At 41.3% G+C, this 15,667-nt stretch overlaps 1 protein-coding gene across 7 annotated transcripts in view; it reads right to left on the reverse strand.

Moving 5' to 3' along the window:
- The window catches only part of SOX5 (SRY-box transcription factor 5), a 326,784-nt gene that overhangs the window by 8,090 nt on the left and 303,027 nt on the right, over window positions 1-15,667 (reverse strand). For all 7 annotated transcript variants that reach the window (XM_082256133.1, XM_082256136.1, XM_082256134.1 and 4 more), the window contains one exon: window positions 3,521-3,629. In XM_082256133.1, coding sequence (XP_082112259.1) covers window positions 3,521-3,629 — 109 coding nt within the window. The remainder of the gene's footprint in view (window positions 1-3,520; window positions 3,630-15,667) is intronic.

Below are 15,667 nucleotides of genomic sequence, written 5' to 3' on the forward strand. Positions count from 1 at the left end.
ATACAATTATATTTGCAGATACAGTGCCTTGAAAAAGTATTCTCAACCCTTGAAATTTTCCACATTTTGTCATGTTACAACCAAAAACATAAATGTATTTTATTGGGATTTTATGTGATAGACCAACACAAAGTGGCACATAATTGAAAATGATAAATGGTTTTAAAAATATTTTACAAATAAATATGTGAAAAGTGTGACACCAATTTGTATTCAGCCCCCAATAGTCAATACTTTGTAGAACCACCTTTTTTGCAATTACAGCTGCAAGTCTTTTTGGAGATGTCTTTACCAGCTTTGTACATCTAGAGAATGCCATTTTTGTCTATTCTTTGCAAAATAGCTCACACTCCGCCACTTTGGATGGAGAGCGCAATTTTCAAGCCACAGATTCCCAATTGAATTTAGGTCTGGACATTGACTGGGCCATTCTATCACATAAATATGCTTTGATCCAAACCATTCCATTGTAGCTCTGATTGTATGTATAGGGTGGTTGTCGTGCTGGAAGGTGAACCTCCACCTCAGTGTCAAGTCTTTTACAGACTAACAGGTTTTCTTCTAAGATTGCCCTGTATTTGGCTCCATCCATCTTCCCATCAACTCTGAACAGCTTCCCCGTCCCTGCTGAAAAAAGCATTCCTACAACATGATGCTGCCACCACCATGTGATGGTGTGCTTAGGGTGATGTGCAGTGTTAGTTTTCTGCTACACATAGCGTCTTGCTATTAGGCAAAAAAAGTTCAATTTTGGTCTCATCTGACCAGAGCACCTTCTTCCACATGTTTGCTGTGTCCCCCACATGGCTTCTCACAAACAGGACTTCTTTTGGCTTAATTTCAACAATGGCTTTCTTTTTGCCACTCTTACATAAAGGCCAGATTTGTGGCCTTTGTGAGTCGTCCTGTGGATAGATTCTCCCACCTGAGCTGTGGATCTCTGCAGCTCCTCCTGCGTTACCATGGGCCTCTTGGCTGCTTCTCTGATTAATGCTCTTCTCACCCGGCCTGTCAGTTTAGGTGGATAGTCATGCCTTGGTAGGTTTACAGTCGAGCCATACTCTTTCCGTATTCGGATGATGGATTGAACAGTGCTCCTTGAGATGTTCGAAGCTTGGGATATTTTTCTAGAACCTAACCCTGCTGTAAACTTCTCTACAACTTTATCACTGACATGTCTGGTGTGTTTTCTTGGCATTCATGATGCTCTTTGTTTACAAAAGTTCTCTAACATTCCTCTGAGGGCTTCACAGAACAGCTGTATTTATACTGAGATTAAATTTCACACAGGTGGACTTTATTTACTAATTAGGTGACTTCTGAAGGCATTTGGTTCCACTAGATTTTAGTTAGGAGTATCAGAGTAAAGCCTCATACAGACGAACAGATTTATGGAAGAATTTTCATCCGTTTTTTCTGTTGCATGTTAGTCTTATATCAAAAGCAAAGAGGATACTTTCATATGAAAATTCTCGTACGACAGAATTCAACTTTAGAAGTGATGTCATGTGTTGAATTGTTTTGTATGTATGTTTCATGTAGTCTTGCTCTTATGATTTTTTTAGGACGAAAACTGAGCTAATTAAACGAAAATCGGACGTTGTGTGCACTTACGATAAAAATTTTATAGCCTTCAGTTTTTGTCTTCTGTAAATTCATAATCGGCTGTCGAAAGCGCCATACTAACGATCAAAAATTGTCAGATCCTTCAACGGACGAAATTTTACTTACCGTGTGTACGGGCCTTATATGGGGCTGAATACAAATGCTGCCACACTTTTCAGATATTTATTTGTAAAAAATGTGGAAAACCATTTATTATTTTCCTTCCACTTCACAATTATGTGCCACTTTGTGTTGGTCCATCACAAAACATCCCAATAAAATACATTTTTCGTTGTAACATGACAGAATGTGGAAAATTTCAAGGGGTATGAATACTTTTTCAAGGCACTGTAGTCTGCACGTGTTATTGAGTAATTTCAATGTAACAATGTAAACTGTATTATTTTAGAAATTTAAGAAAATCAAAAAGGTGTGACCTGCATATAACTTAAAAAAAGAAAAAAAACATAGTTAAAAAAATAATAAATATTAAAAAAAGAGTTATTCTTTACCTGATTAATAACCCTAATATGTACTAATTGACTACTTTCTCCCTCTTTTCCGCCATTTATTTATATTTTATTTTATATCTCGGTTTTTCTTTTTACCATTTAGATTTCATATTTATTCATTTTATTGTTTTTTTTAGTGTTGCAAAAAAATAAAATGTGCAAAATTTGAAAATGTCATTGCCTTTGAATTTGCAAACACTTTTGAAAACACTTACCGTAATTGTTATTTTAAATGGGACAAATTATAGAATAATTTTTTTAGAATAGAATTTAATTTTTTTCTAACAATGGTCAAAAATAGAAACAAAGCTTTTTTCCCCCTATAGATTTAACAGAAAACATTTTTACAAATGATACTGCTAAAAATAAAAGCCTAGTTTGCGCCCCCCCCCCCCCCCCCCACCAACCAAAAATGATGTATGTATTACTTTGTTATATTGAGCCATTCATTCAAACAGGCTTCTCTACTAAAAAAGTCCCTGACTTTTTTGGAAGTGCTCTGCACCAAGCAGCGGTTTAGTGTGTGCACAAACATGGTGCTTTTGTTGATGCATGGGGATGCCGTTAATAATGAATGGTACTCCTGCGCATCTGCAAAAGTGCAGTGCGTTTTCCCTCCTGGTCGGGTACAATTACAAAAATCGCAACTCACACATATGTCAACCTAGGGTAAAACCTAAGGTTAAAGTGATTGTAAAGTCTCATTTTTTTCCCCTATAAAAATAACAAACATGGTATACTTACCTGCTCTGTTGCAGTGGTTTTGCATTGAGCAACCCCTATACTCCTCTTCCCGGGTCCCTCTTCTGTGCTCCTGGCCCCTCCTTCCTGTTAAGTGCCCCTCACAGCAAGCAGCTTGCTATGGGGGCACCCGAGCTGAGTCACAGCTCTCTGTGTTTATTCAGACACAGAGCCCGACCCAGCCCTGCCCCCTTTCTCCCCTGATTGGCTAGCTAAATTGATTGACCGCAGCGGCAGTTTCAGCCATTCCGGTGGGAGAATCTCGGATGGCTGAGAGACTCGTGGACATCGCTGGACAGAGAGGGACCTCAAGTAAGTATTGGAGTGGCTGCTGCACACAGAAGGCTTTTTATCCTAATGCATAGAATGGATTAAGATAATAAAAACCTTCTGCCTTTACAACTCCTTTAAAAACTTAAAAAAAAAATAGCACAAGGGGCATTACTTCCATTTAAACCAAAAATGCCCCTTGTGCTGGCTAACATAGGTAAAATCTCCCCAACCCCCCCACACCCCATAGTTGTTATCTTCTAGTGCCGTAACATATTTTTTGATTTGTGCTGCTAAGTCATTGATACAGCAAAATCAGCAGAGGAGTGAGAAATCCAGTGTGCAGTGTGAATGATCTACACCATTATTGTCAAGGTAAAGTAAGTACTTACCATCAGAGTCTCCGCTCAAATTAAAATCCATCATGCTGTGGCTGAACTTTCCATCGTCGTTTTGCTTGACCGCCATCTGCTGCGACAGACAATCTAGGGACGACTTGTCCTGTGGGACGAGAATAAAATAAATACTGTAGGTATTGTAAAACAGAGAACAATACAAGAACAATACAAAACAAAGACACTATAATCAGTAATCTTAGCACACAGAAAAGTCCATGTGCCCTGTATCATGGCAGGACTTCCTGCATCCAGCACAATGTTTGACCAGGAAACCTGGCAACCAGAACAATTTGTTGTCAACATATGAGCCCTCCCTTATATTTGATGGAAGTTTATTGTGCAAATTCCAACATTCCCACGTCCTATTATTACTACAGATCATACACTTTCTATATGCACAGCACCATCCAGTGGAGATAAACATACATATTTCTAAGGAATCGAGGGGTGCCAAGTGTCTTCTATTTTTGTATGACTCACAAGGAGGAGGTGGAGCCAAAGACGTGGATTTTTCACACCTTACGAACTCTTTTAGTCTATGTGGACCCCAAATCAGTGTTAACTTATATATGTATTGACATATACAAATGATACTGTGATGTGTTTCCTCAAGAGGCTGCTTGGGGGTCAACAACATGATTTGAAATGTTAAATTCCATGACTATAGTCTGTATTCACAGAGGTGGAGTTGTATTAATTACTAAGATTTAGAAAGTGAAGACAGACATGTCCTCCATATTCGGTCAAACAGGTATTTACATCCCTCACCATGGCAAAGACCGATGAATCACGTTGTTACAATCTGTCTTTCTGTCTCTTTTAGAAACCTTGAGGACATCCAGGTAGAATGAAGGACACCGATCATTGAGTCATATGTCATCCAAGAAATTAATTGTGTCACGCTGATTTAGACGCCGATCCGAAAGCCAATAAAATCTGTTTAATGTCTTGTAATTGGCAGGCAGATTCGGCATAAAGATCACTAATTAGTTATGGGTGGCTCAGGACGCCCACTATGAAATCACAAGCAAATATTTCTGATATTGTGGCAGCAGCTCAGCAGAGTCACCAGCTGTTACAGATCAGAAGGAGGAAATGTATGATGTGATGTGTCGCTACAGGGACGGTTGGAGGTCTCACATAACACATTGCAGGAAAACTATACCAGTCAGCCCTGACATGAGATAATAATACTAGGAACAGGAAATCATTTAAAATACAGATATCAAGGAGAGCAAAAATTAGACCTGGAGGGACCAAAAATAAATAAAAGTCACAATATTAGAGAAGACAAATACCACAAAGATACAACTCAAATTGTGAGATTTCCCTGCAGTAGTTTGTGTCTTCACCCCTCCCACAATGGTGAGACTTCCCTGCAATTGTTTGTGTCTCTGCCCCTCCCACAATAGTAAGATTTCTCTGCAGTAGATTGTGTCTTCACCCCTCCCACAATGGGGAGATTTCCCTGCAGTAGTTTGTGTCTCTGCCCCTCCCACAATGGTGAGAATTCCCTGCAGTAGTTTGTGTCTCTGCCCCTCCCACAATGGTGAGATTTCCCATCAGTAGTTTGTCTCTCTGCCCTGCCCACAATGGTAATATTTCCCTGTAGTAGTTTGTGTTTCTGCCCCACCCACAATGGTGAGATTTCCTGCAGTAGTTTGTGTCTCTGCCCCTCCCACAATGGTGAGATTTCCTGCAGTTGTTTGTCTCTCTGCCCTGCCCACAATGGTAATATTTCCCTGTAGTAGTTTGTGTCTCTGCCCCACCCACAATGGTGAGATTTCCTTGCAGTAGTTTGTGTCTCTGCCCCTCCCACAATGGTGAGATTTCCTGCAGTAGTTTGTGTCTCTGCCGCACCCACAATGGTGAGATTTCCCTGCAGTAGTTTGTGTCTCTGCCCCTCCCACAATGGTAATATTTCCCTGCAGTAGTTTGTGTCTCTGCCCCTCCCACAATGATGAGATTTCCCTGCAGTAGTTTGTGTCTCTGCCGCACCCACAATGGTAATATTTCCCTGCAGTAGTTTGTGTCTCTGCCCCTGCCACAATGGTGAGATTTCCCTGCAGTAGTTTGTGTCTCTGCCCCTCCCACAATGGTGAGATTTCCCATCAGTAGTTTGTCTCTCTGCCCTGCCCACAATGGTAATATTTCCCTGTAGTAGTTTGTGTCTCTGCCCCACCCACAATGGTGAGATTTCCTTGCAGTAGTTTGTGTCTCTGCCCCTCCCACAATGGTGAGATTTCCTGCAGTAGTTTGTGTCTCTGCCGCACCCACAATGGTAATATTTCCCTGTAGTAGTTTGTGTCTCTGCCCCACCCACAATGGTGAGATTTCCTTGCAGTAGTTTGTGTCTCTGCCCCTCCCACAATGGTGAGATTTCCTGCAGTAGTTTGTGTCTCTGCCGCACCCACAATGGTGAGATTTCCCTGCAGTAGTTTGTGTCTCTGCCCCTCCCACAATGGTAATATTTCCCTGCAGTAGTTTGTGTCTCTGCCCCTCCCACAATGATGAGATTTCCCTGCAGTAGTTTGTGTCTCTGCCGCACCCACAATGGTAATATTTCCCTGCAGTAGTTTGTGTCTCTGCCCCTGCCACAATGGTGAGATTTCCCTGCAGTAGTTTGGGTCTCTGCCCCTCCCACCAGGGTGATATTTTCCTGCAGTAGTTTGTGTCTCTGCTCCTCCCACAAGTAACAAACATGCAATATTTAGGAAAATTGTAATTCAAAAAGACTATGTATTTGTATATTTTGTAATTTTTGTTTGTCAGTTCCTTCAGAAATATGTGCACTAATTTTCCCTTCAATTCAGACTCCATCATTGAAGGTGCTCAAACGTCTTCCTCCCGCCAAGCAGGTAACATTGATCCAGCTAGAACACACCTTCACGGAGGCACTGCGCCATTCTGTTTGCATAACTTTGCTGAACGGCCGCTCTAAAGCATTTAGAACTCTCTTCAAAGAGCAGCAGATATTGCCGCCAAGACTTGTACCTTTGGCGCTCCTCTCCTCCAAGACAAAAGTCATTGGAAGAGTGAAATGAAACATATTGTGCACTCTCGCTTGCTGCTTTCCTCTTCCCCGATGGCGCTTTTATAACTTTCTATTATTCCAGCAAAAGCTGTGCAGACGACAGACCACCAGAGAGGATGAAAAGACCTTTTGAGGTTTTAATGATTAATTAGTTATCTTTTTATTACTGAAGAATGAAGACATGACGGAGTGTGTTAACCCCCCCTCCACCCAGTATCTGGAATCTTCCACAGATAAAGGACAATAATCCTCCCACTATATCCAGATACATCGTTAAATTACTGATGAGTGAGGCCTCTGTGTGGGCTTCTGTGAGGCGCTGAGGATGACGGTGAACCCCCCCCCCCTTTGTTTTTTCCATTTTTAAGGTTTTGGATTTTTTCTGGCGACAACTGTACAGTGTATGTGGTGGATACCGTAGATATGGATGGAATTTCTACAAAAAGCGGTTGGCCAGTGCAGTCAAGCCAGTCCTACAATACCATGCAGTAAGCCACCGTCTGTCCCCAGCAAGATTCTACCACAAGGAAACAAACTTTTGTATGACCACTAAATTATATAAATTTATAAGTGTCTACATAATGCGTTTTTTTTTTTTTAATCATTAAATTACTGCACACACAGCTGGGCTCACTCTTTGCCAGAAGATCCTGTACTGTCAGACTAACAGGCAGTTTAACATTTTCCCCATCTAACCACCAGGGGTGCTCCACTATCACATTACAGGGATCGAGATCTGCTATATAGTGCATAAAGACAACCTATTCATTTTAGCACACATTACTATATTTAACTTACTAAATAATAAGATGTACAGTACCCTGACAGTGTAATTATAATCATACCAATGTGTGACTGTTCTCTGTACAGACAAATTGTCAGTTATCAATGTATATTAATAATATTACTGAGTGAATGTGGTGAGACAATAGAGTGGAAGCTCTTCTGGTGCAGACGTGACTGGTTCAGTGTTCTTTGTACAGCACTGTGGAAAAAGTCAGAGCTACATAAATTAATAATAATAATAATAATAATAATGTGTCAGGCTAAGCTTCTCTGGTGCTGAGACTGATGTGATTAGCTCAGTGTTTTTCGTACAGCACTGTGGAATATGTCAGAGCTACATAAATGTATAATAATAATAGTGTGTGACTGTGGTGAAGACATTAGAATGTAAGCTCCTCTGGTGCAGATGTGACTGGCTTAGTGTTTTTTGTACAGCACTGTGTAATATGTCAGAGCTATATAAATGTATAATAGTAATAATAGTGTGTGACTGTGGTGAAGATATTAGAGTGTAAGCTCCTCTGGTGCAGATGTGACTGGCTTAGTGTTTTTTGTACAGCACTGTGTAATATGTCAGAGCTATATAAATGTATAATAGTAATAATAGTGTGTCTGTGGTGAGGACATTAGAGTGTAAGCTCCTCTGGTGCTGAGAGTGATGTGATTAGCTTAGTGTTTTTGTACAGCATTGTGGAATGTGTCAGAGCTACATAAATGTATAATAATAATAGTGTGTGACTGTGGTGAGGACATTCGAGTGTAAGCTCCTCTGGTGCAGATGTGACTGGCTTAGTGTTTTTGTACAGCACTGTGGAATGTATCAGAGCTATAAAAATTTATATTAGTGTTCGACTGTGGTGAGGACATTAGAGTGTAAGCTCCTCTGGTGCTGAGAGTGATGTGATTAGCTTAGTGTTTTTGTACAGCATTGTGGAATGTGTCAGAGCTACATAAATGTATAATAATAATAGTGTGTGACTGTGGTGAGGACATTCGAGTGTAAGCTCCTCTGGTGCAGATGTGACTGGCTTAGTGTTTTTGTACAGCACTGTGGAATGTATCAGAGCTATAAAAATTTATATTAGTGTTCGACTGTGGTGAGAACATTAGAGTGTAAGCTCCTCTGGTGCAGAGACTGATGTGACTGGCTCAGTGTTCTTTAAACCGAACTACGGAATATATCAGAGCTATATAAATGTATAATAATAATAATATTAATAATGCATTGACTGTGGTGAGGATACGTTTCTCTGTGACTGGATAAATGTTCTCTGTACAGCACTGCGGAATATGTCAGAGCTATCAAAATGTATAATAATGAAAGTATGCGTGGTGTGCATCTTTCTCAATACAGAAATAAATGTTAGTTATTGCTTTTTTTTTTACTAATCCAATATACTAGTAGTAGAATACAAAAGTATAAAAACAATAACAATTACGAACCTATGATTTACAGCGATGGTAATCATTACATCTTTAATATTCTTTTTACTGTACATACAGTATATAATTCCACTATGTGTGTTTATTATTTCAGTTACTGCTGAGATTTTACGAGTCAGCATTAGGAGACAGGAGGACCCCTCAGACCTCTGGTGTGTTTCGGCAGCCCTGGCCTGAAAGAGTCAATACAATTTTGGAGTGTAACTAAAGTCCTGGCAGGAAATAAAATGAATGTGGTGACTGAGCCTCTGCTACAAGTTATTGCTGGGCTGCCGCTTATATCTTTACATTGCTGTCATTAGAAAAATAAAATTAAATCATTCTCGAGGCCTGCACGCTCACACATAATCAGTCTCTGGCGTGCGTGGGCTCTCATTAGTTGGAACTTATGGCATGATGAAAAACGAGGCACAGCGACAGGGCTGCGACGTACTTTACTGACCATCTGTGAAAATAGGTCCACTGCCCATCGGAGGCGCACAGCTGTAAACGTATGGGAGCGGGAGGCCAATGAAGGAAGCAAGCCTCCAACTCAGAAAAACATCTAGAACTGTATGTGGCGCTGTTCTTCGTATGAGGGAAGGGAGACTAGTGGGAATCGGGGTCCATCTTGCGCACACCTCCGCAGATGGAGTCCTCTGGCAGCCGCCCAAACAGTTAAAATTAGATGGAAACAGAGCGTTGGGCTTCAGACTGTCAGGAGAATCGAGGAAAAAAAATTCTAAGCTGTTCCACTTATCTTCAGGCCAAATAATCTAGACATATCAATGCTGACAAATATTTATGCAGCCTGAGAAAGGGAGAATGAGAAAATAAAGATTGTCCTGTAATTTCCCACCTAGAGACCAAATCTACAATAAAAGGAATTTTTGTGCTCCACAAAATGCCTTTTTTGGATTCGGCTGAGGGACACAGGTTGGCAACTACTAATGGGTTATCCTCCTCTAAGCAGCAGTAAAACTCAACAGTAGATGACTTCCCGTGTCCCTCAATAGGTAAGAAAGTAATAAAATCTTTATTTACAGAATATCCAATTGGATAAAGGGACTCTCTGAAAACTTTGGGCCAAATCTTTGTTCAGAGTTTATATAATAATCATTTCTATACAATTTGGCTTTCTCTGCAGAAAATGAGCACAAATATGCAGGATGGTGTCAGATGAGGATGATGATAAGCTTTACTCTCATCTTAAATTATCCAAAAACAAACCCAAAAGAGAAACTGGTTTATCAGGAAACAGTCCAAAATTACAGTTGTGTAAATTTTTTTGTCACTGTAAATCTGCTGTGATTAGAAAGTGATCTTTTTATTAAAAATTCACATAGCTTCTCTTAACCCTGCCAGACCCGGCTCAAATCTCACCTGTTTGCTGCTGAATTGGACAAAATTTGAGCAGTGGGTGGCAATGTCAGCATAGCCCAATACTACAAAAGTAAATTTTTCAATTCAAGGAGCTGGATGAGAAGTTGTCAGGTGAACAGTTCCTGTCTCCAATCAGATACAGTCACTGCTCAGGTATTGACAGTAATGTGTGTCAACTGTCAGAATACAATAGCTGGCAGGAGATTCCTCCATCCATGCTGTTCAGTGTGAATGGAAGGATATACTGGATTGCTCTTGTTCAGCAGAAACAAACTGAGATTCGAGCCGTGTATGGGCAGGCTGAATGTACCAAGTTGACTGCTCGATCAGCTTGGGTACAACCAGCCTGCAGGGTTTTACCTACAATTATCGCTAGCGGCTGCTCTAACCACTAGCAATAATCACGGTATTCTACCAGCAGGGATGACTTCCTCTGCATCCCCCCCTCCTCCTGCTGTGAGAAGACAATGGCTCGGCAGGAGGTATTCCCGCATGAGCACTGTCTGTGTTGATAGGGGAATCGAGTGAACTTTTTTCCTGCAACCACGGAAATTTTCTCCGTGTATGGCCAGCCTTAGTTAAGCTGGGACTCTTTCTTGACAATAAATTTGATGTCTATCAGACATCAAAGAAGCACAAAGCTGTGAGAAGATTTTCCTGTAAACTCTCTAGAATGACAAATAGCATCTCTCCACTAACCTTGACTCGTAATCCCACTTATCTCCGCAAGGCTGCATCCCCAAACTACTTTCAGCTGTGGCCAAAATATTTTGGCTGCAGGATTATGGAGGTTTGAGCATCTGAGAAAAAAAATTCCTGTAGAACAAAACTCCCTTATCACCACCATCCCCCACCCAGTACTTCCTCCAAGCTGTAACTAGCCAGGGATTAGTTGAGCGAGAGTAGTTTAGGTAACAGTGACAAGTAAGCAGGTACACACACTGGTAACTAAGAGAACTGGCAACTGGCAGAAGACAGAAGCAGGAGCAAAAGCTGATCTGGAAGATTAACTACCTGTACCATGACAGAGCCTCTCCACATTATTATAATGTATTTCCGTCCAGGGCGAAGCCTGTCAGCCCAATTATGGCCCCCCGTCTAGATGACTGCACTGTAACGGCAGTTAAACAGCACGCTCCTGGGGTCGCCCGCAATTTCTCAAACTTCCGTACCATGAAAAAAGCTTTTAATGGGCCCCTACGCCCAACCACGAGACCCTCGCTAGAACTACATAGGAGTCGGGTGAAGAGCGGCTGTCTAAAACGATTTGGTCGGTTGTCACTTGATAATTCCCAGTTAGCACGCGGGGAAGGGAGGAGGGGGGGGTAAGGTTGCCTCTGCTCTAGAAGATTAAAAAAAAAATAAAATAAAATAATAAAAGCGGCTACAGATGCTCTGTGAATGCAACCAACTGCTGCCCCCGTGGATGAATTCAAGGCGCTTAACAAATAACGGCAATTTAGCTACGCTGCCGAAGAACAGCTCCAGTCACTTTACATTAGCATCTGGCTGAGCATTAAAAACCTTTTCTACACGGGGAGCAGCGAAAGAGGAATTTCTGCTCCGAGCGCCTTTTCAAGAATGCTTAAATATTTGAATATAAATTCCTTTGTGCCTGTGATCACGTCTTCCGCTATAATACACTGTTTATACGGCCCGCTGCCCGCACACGAGAGCACCTACAAGGCTTACATCGTCAACCTGCGAAGTGCAGGAAGTCGATAAGCGGTTCCAAGTGAGCACTGTGCTGTCTGCAGTGCCAGCATCACTCCTGCTCTAGACAGGGACTTTAAAGAAGGTTTTTACCTTAATGCATGCCATTGGCTCCTGCGGCTGTCAATCACAACCAAAGAGGAGGAAGCTGTGGGCGGTTCCGAGCCTTGTTCTGTGTGTCTTATGGAGGCACTCAGCAAGGGGAAGGGGCCAGAAGGGTTGGCAGAGCACCTGAGGAGAGGAGGATCGGGGCTGCTCTGTGCAAAACCATTGCACAGAGCAAGCAAATATAACATGTCTCTTATTAAAAAAGAAAAACTGTGCCTTTACAATTACTAACCCTAAAAAAATGTTTTCATCAAGTCCGGAACAAATATGACCTCTCATTAAATATATACTTCATGTCCAGTAATGTGTCAGTCTGTTTAACACTTCCAGGTATTTAGAACCTCTCCCAGAGATCACCATATACTTCCTGGACTTCAATAACGGCTCAGAGATAAAAGAATCAGATAAATCCTGGTGCCTATGCAGTTCTTTGCTGTGCTCACAAGTGTCTGACACAGATCAGCCTGTGCTGAAGCCTCATATCTTGTGACTTACTACTAACTTACAATGTTGCAGTCTGATCACTGAGGGAGAAGGGACATAGGAAATGCTTCTTCCTGTCTGCAGCAGACTGATGACATCACCTAGGCAAAGTTACCGACTGGAGCGCAAACATTTTAATGATAAAAGGTGGAGCTTTTCTGAAAAATTATACTGTAGCTGTATATTTTGATAGGTCATAGATTTATTTATGCAGACTTGCAAAGCTACAAAGTCCACTTTAACCACTTGCCGTTCGACTACCGCAGTTTTGCCGGCTCGGCTGCACAAAACGATGTAGCTCTACGTCGGTCGTGCACATGGTGCAGGGGGGCAATTGCCGCTGGGCACCCGCGATCACTCCCCGCTGAGAGAGAAGAATGGGCAGCTGTTGTAAACACAACAGACCGTTTTCTCTGAAATGATCACAGAGCGCCTGTGTTTCTTCCATATAGGATCACAGGTCTCTATGATCATTTCACAAGCCCATCCCCCATACAGTTAGTAAACACCCCCCCCCCCCCCCCAGGCTCACACTTAACCCTTTGATCACCCCTAGGTTAACCCCTTCCCTGCCAATGTCATTATTACAGTAACAGTGCATACTTTTAGCACTGATTAATGTAGTAATGTCACTGGTCCCCCCAAAAGTGTCAAAAATGTCAGTTAGGGGCTGATCTGTCCACCGCAATGTCGCAGATCACCGCCATTACTAGTAAAAAAATAAATAAATAAAAATTACATTTACCCTATTTTGTAGACGCAATAACTTTTGCGCAGACCACTCAAAATACGCTTATTGTGATTTTTTTTTACCAAAAATATGTGGCAAAATACTAATTGGCCTAAAAGGATGAAAATTTTGATTTTTAAATTTTTTTGGGGGGATTTTATATAGCAGAATGTGAAAAATTTAGTTTTTTTTTTTCAGAATTGTCGCTCTTCTTTTATTTATAGCTGCAAAAATAAAAATCGCAGAGGTGATCAAATGCCACCAAAGGAAAGCTCTATTTGTGGGAAGAAAAGGACATCAATCTTATTTTAGTACAGTGTCGCACGTCTGCACAATTTTCCGTTAAAATAACGCAGGCCAAATCGCAAAATATGGCCTGGTCATTAAGGGGATAAATCCTTCTGGTCCAGAACTGGTTTACAGATCTGATTTACCCTCTGGTTTACAGCGTATTTCTGAATTTACTAATATATGACACATAATTTACAGATTGCTGGAATATGTCTCCAAGTGATGATACTTGAATTCACTTTGTGGACACTGCCATTTGAGTCCAATGTCTGAGTCCCAAGCTAATGTAAGCTCATGGATGTAAACGTTAGGCTGCCTGTTCCAAACTGGGAAAAGATTATTACCATATCTAGTGGATAACGGCACAGTTGACCAATCAGAGTACTTGGTGCCTGAGATAAATGTCCAGCCCACATGGAATGACAACATTTGTATCCTTACAGTGGCATCAAACACCACATGAAGGGCTGTATCATGTATGTTTTCTTTACACAGGGCCCCTATAATAAAATGGTAGGGTAAGGCCATGTTAACAATCTTGCAGAGATTGAGAAATACTTACATATAATGTATGTGGGATTACACAGATTTAGTGGGGCCCAGAAACTGGTGAATGTGAACACATATACAGACAGATGAATGAAACAGAAGAGGTTCTGGCCACAGCCCTTACCTGAGCTTCAGAAAAATCAACTGGATCCCTTTCTTCCCAACAAAGGCTGAGCCCTGTGGTGAGCAGCACTCAACTTAACCTTTAACCTATCTCCCCACTCCCCTCTCCTATAACGGGACTGCTTTACTTCTGCATACCTTACCACATATCCCCCAGCCCCCTCTTCCTTACCGTACCGGCTCCCTCCACCAATCCACCCATACCCAATCCTTGTGCCACTGTACATATAATAATCCAGCTTACTGCCACCTATCCCATTGCACCTCTTCTGCAATCCCGTATCCAAAAATGTCTCCTAAAATGATTACCATATGCAGACTTTTTCTCTTAATACAGACACAGGGTTGTACAGGTGATTCCCTGCATCCCCTGCAGGCATTCCCATTCATATAAAATTGGGATGCAGCAGCTGCATAGACAAAGTCATTGCTGCCTATTTGACATCCATGTGGGTGCAGGTGCACAGCCCTGAACGCAAACAATGTGATGTCCATGCAACTGCTGCATCCCAATTGACATGAACACATGTGCATCCCCATGTGGGTAAACACTAGGGATCGACCGATTATCAGGAAGGCCAATATTGACTTTTGCCGATATATCTGTATCGGCCCCGGAACTGGCTGATGTTGCCAATATTCCAAATATTGTAAGGGTAAATGTAAGGGTAAAATGATGTCACATAGCATAATTCCATTTACAAATGTTATTGAATATGCCACTCACATATGTACAAATGAAAGATATAAGCAATGAAGTGATGTCATGACATCACTTCCAGGTACTGGCTCCAGATTAAAAAAAATGACAGCATTAAAAACAGCCAAACTTGGTGTTTTGAATGCTTTTAAGTGCAGAGGAGGGGTTTGGGGTCTTTCAGACCCCAGATCCCTCCACAAAAGTCCTGTCAAGGAAAAAAAAATAATGTTTTTTAAATGTATGAAAATATCGGCCAATATCAGCCGATACGATATGCAATCGCCAAAATATCGGTATCGGCAACAAAAACCGGATATCAGTCGATCACTAGTAAACACGGCTCTTGCGTGGGCCTACTCTGTACTACACCCGTATTAAAAAGGCCTATGTTCCTATCTAGAAAACATTTGGTTCTTGATTATATTTTGTATTGCTGTTAAAATCTCTGGAAAATAATTTCTTTAAATAATAAAAAAAAATAATTAAAAAAGGAGGGACTGGCCATATGAAGTGAACATTTACAGAATGCTTAGAAACTTGTTCAAAATCTAGAGAAAAAAACTTTTTATAATCGTTTAAACTGGGAGGTGAAAAGCTTTGCACGATAAAAGCCAAATCAGTTTAACAATAGAAATGCAAATTGAACATCCATCCCTCACATCAAAGTGTCTTAAACTCTGATGGAATTTTCGCTGTATCTATCCTGATGTCAGTCCGTCCGTCGAGCTCCACGTCTAATTAATATATAGCTGTCATTAGCTGAGAGGACTCGGCTTGTAATAAGTTTGGGTATTTAGTGGGATAACACAGCTTGTCAGG

The sequence above is a fragment of the Pelophylax lessonae genome, assembly GCF_965119305.1.
Source record: "Pelophylax lessonae genome assembly, chromosome: 4".
Taxonomy (NCBI): Eukaryota; Metazoa; Chordata; class Amphibia; order Anura; family Ranidae; genus Pelophylax; species Pelophylax lessonae.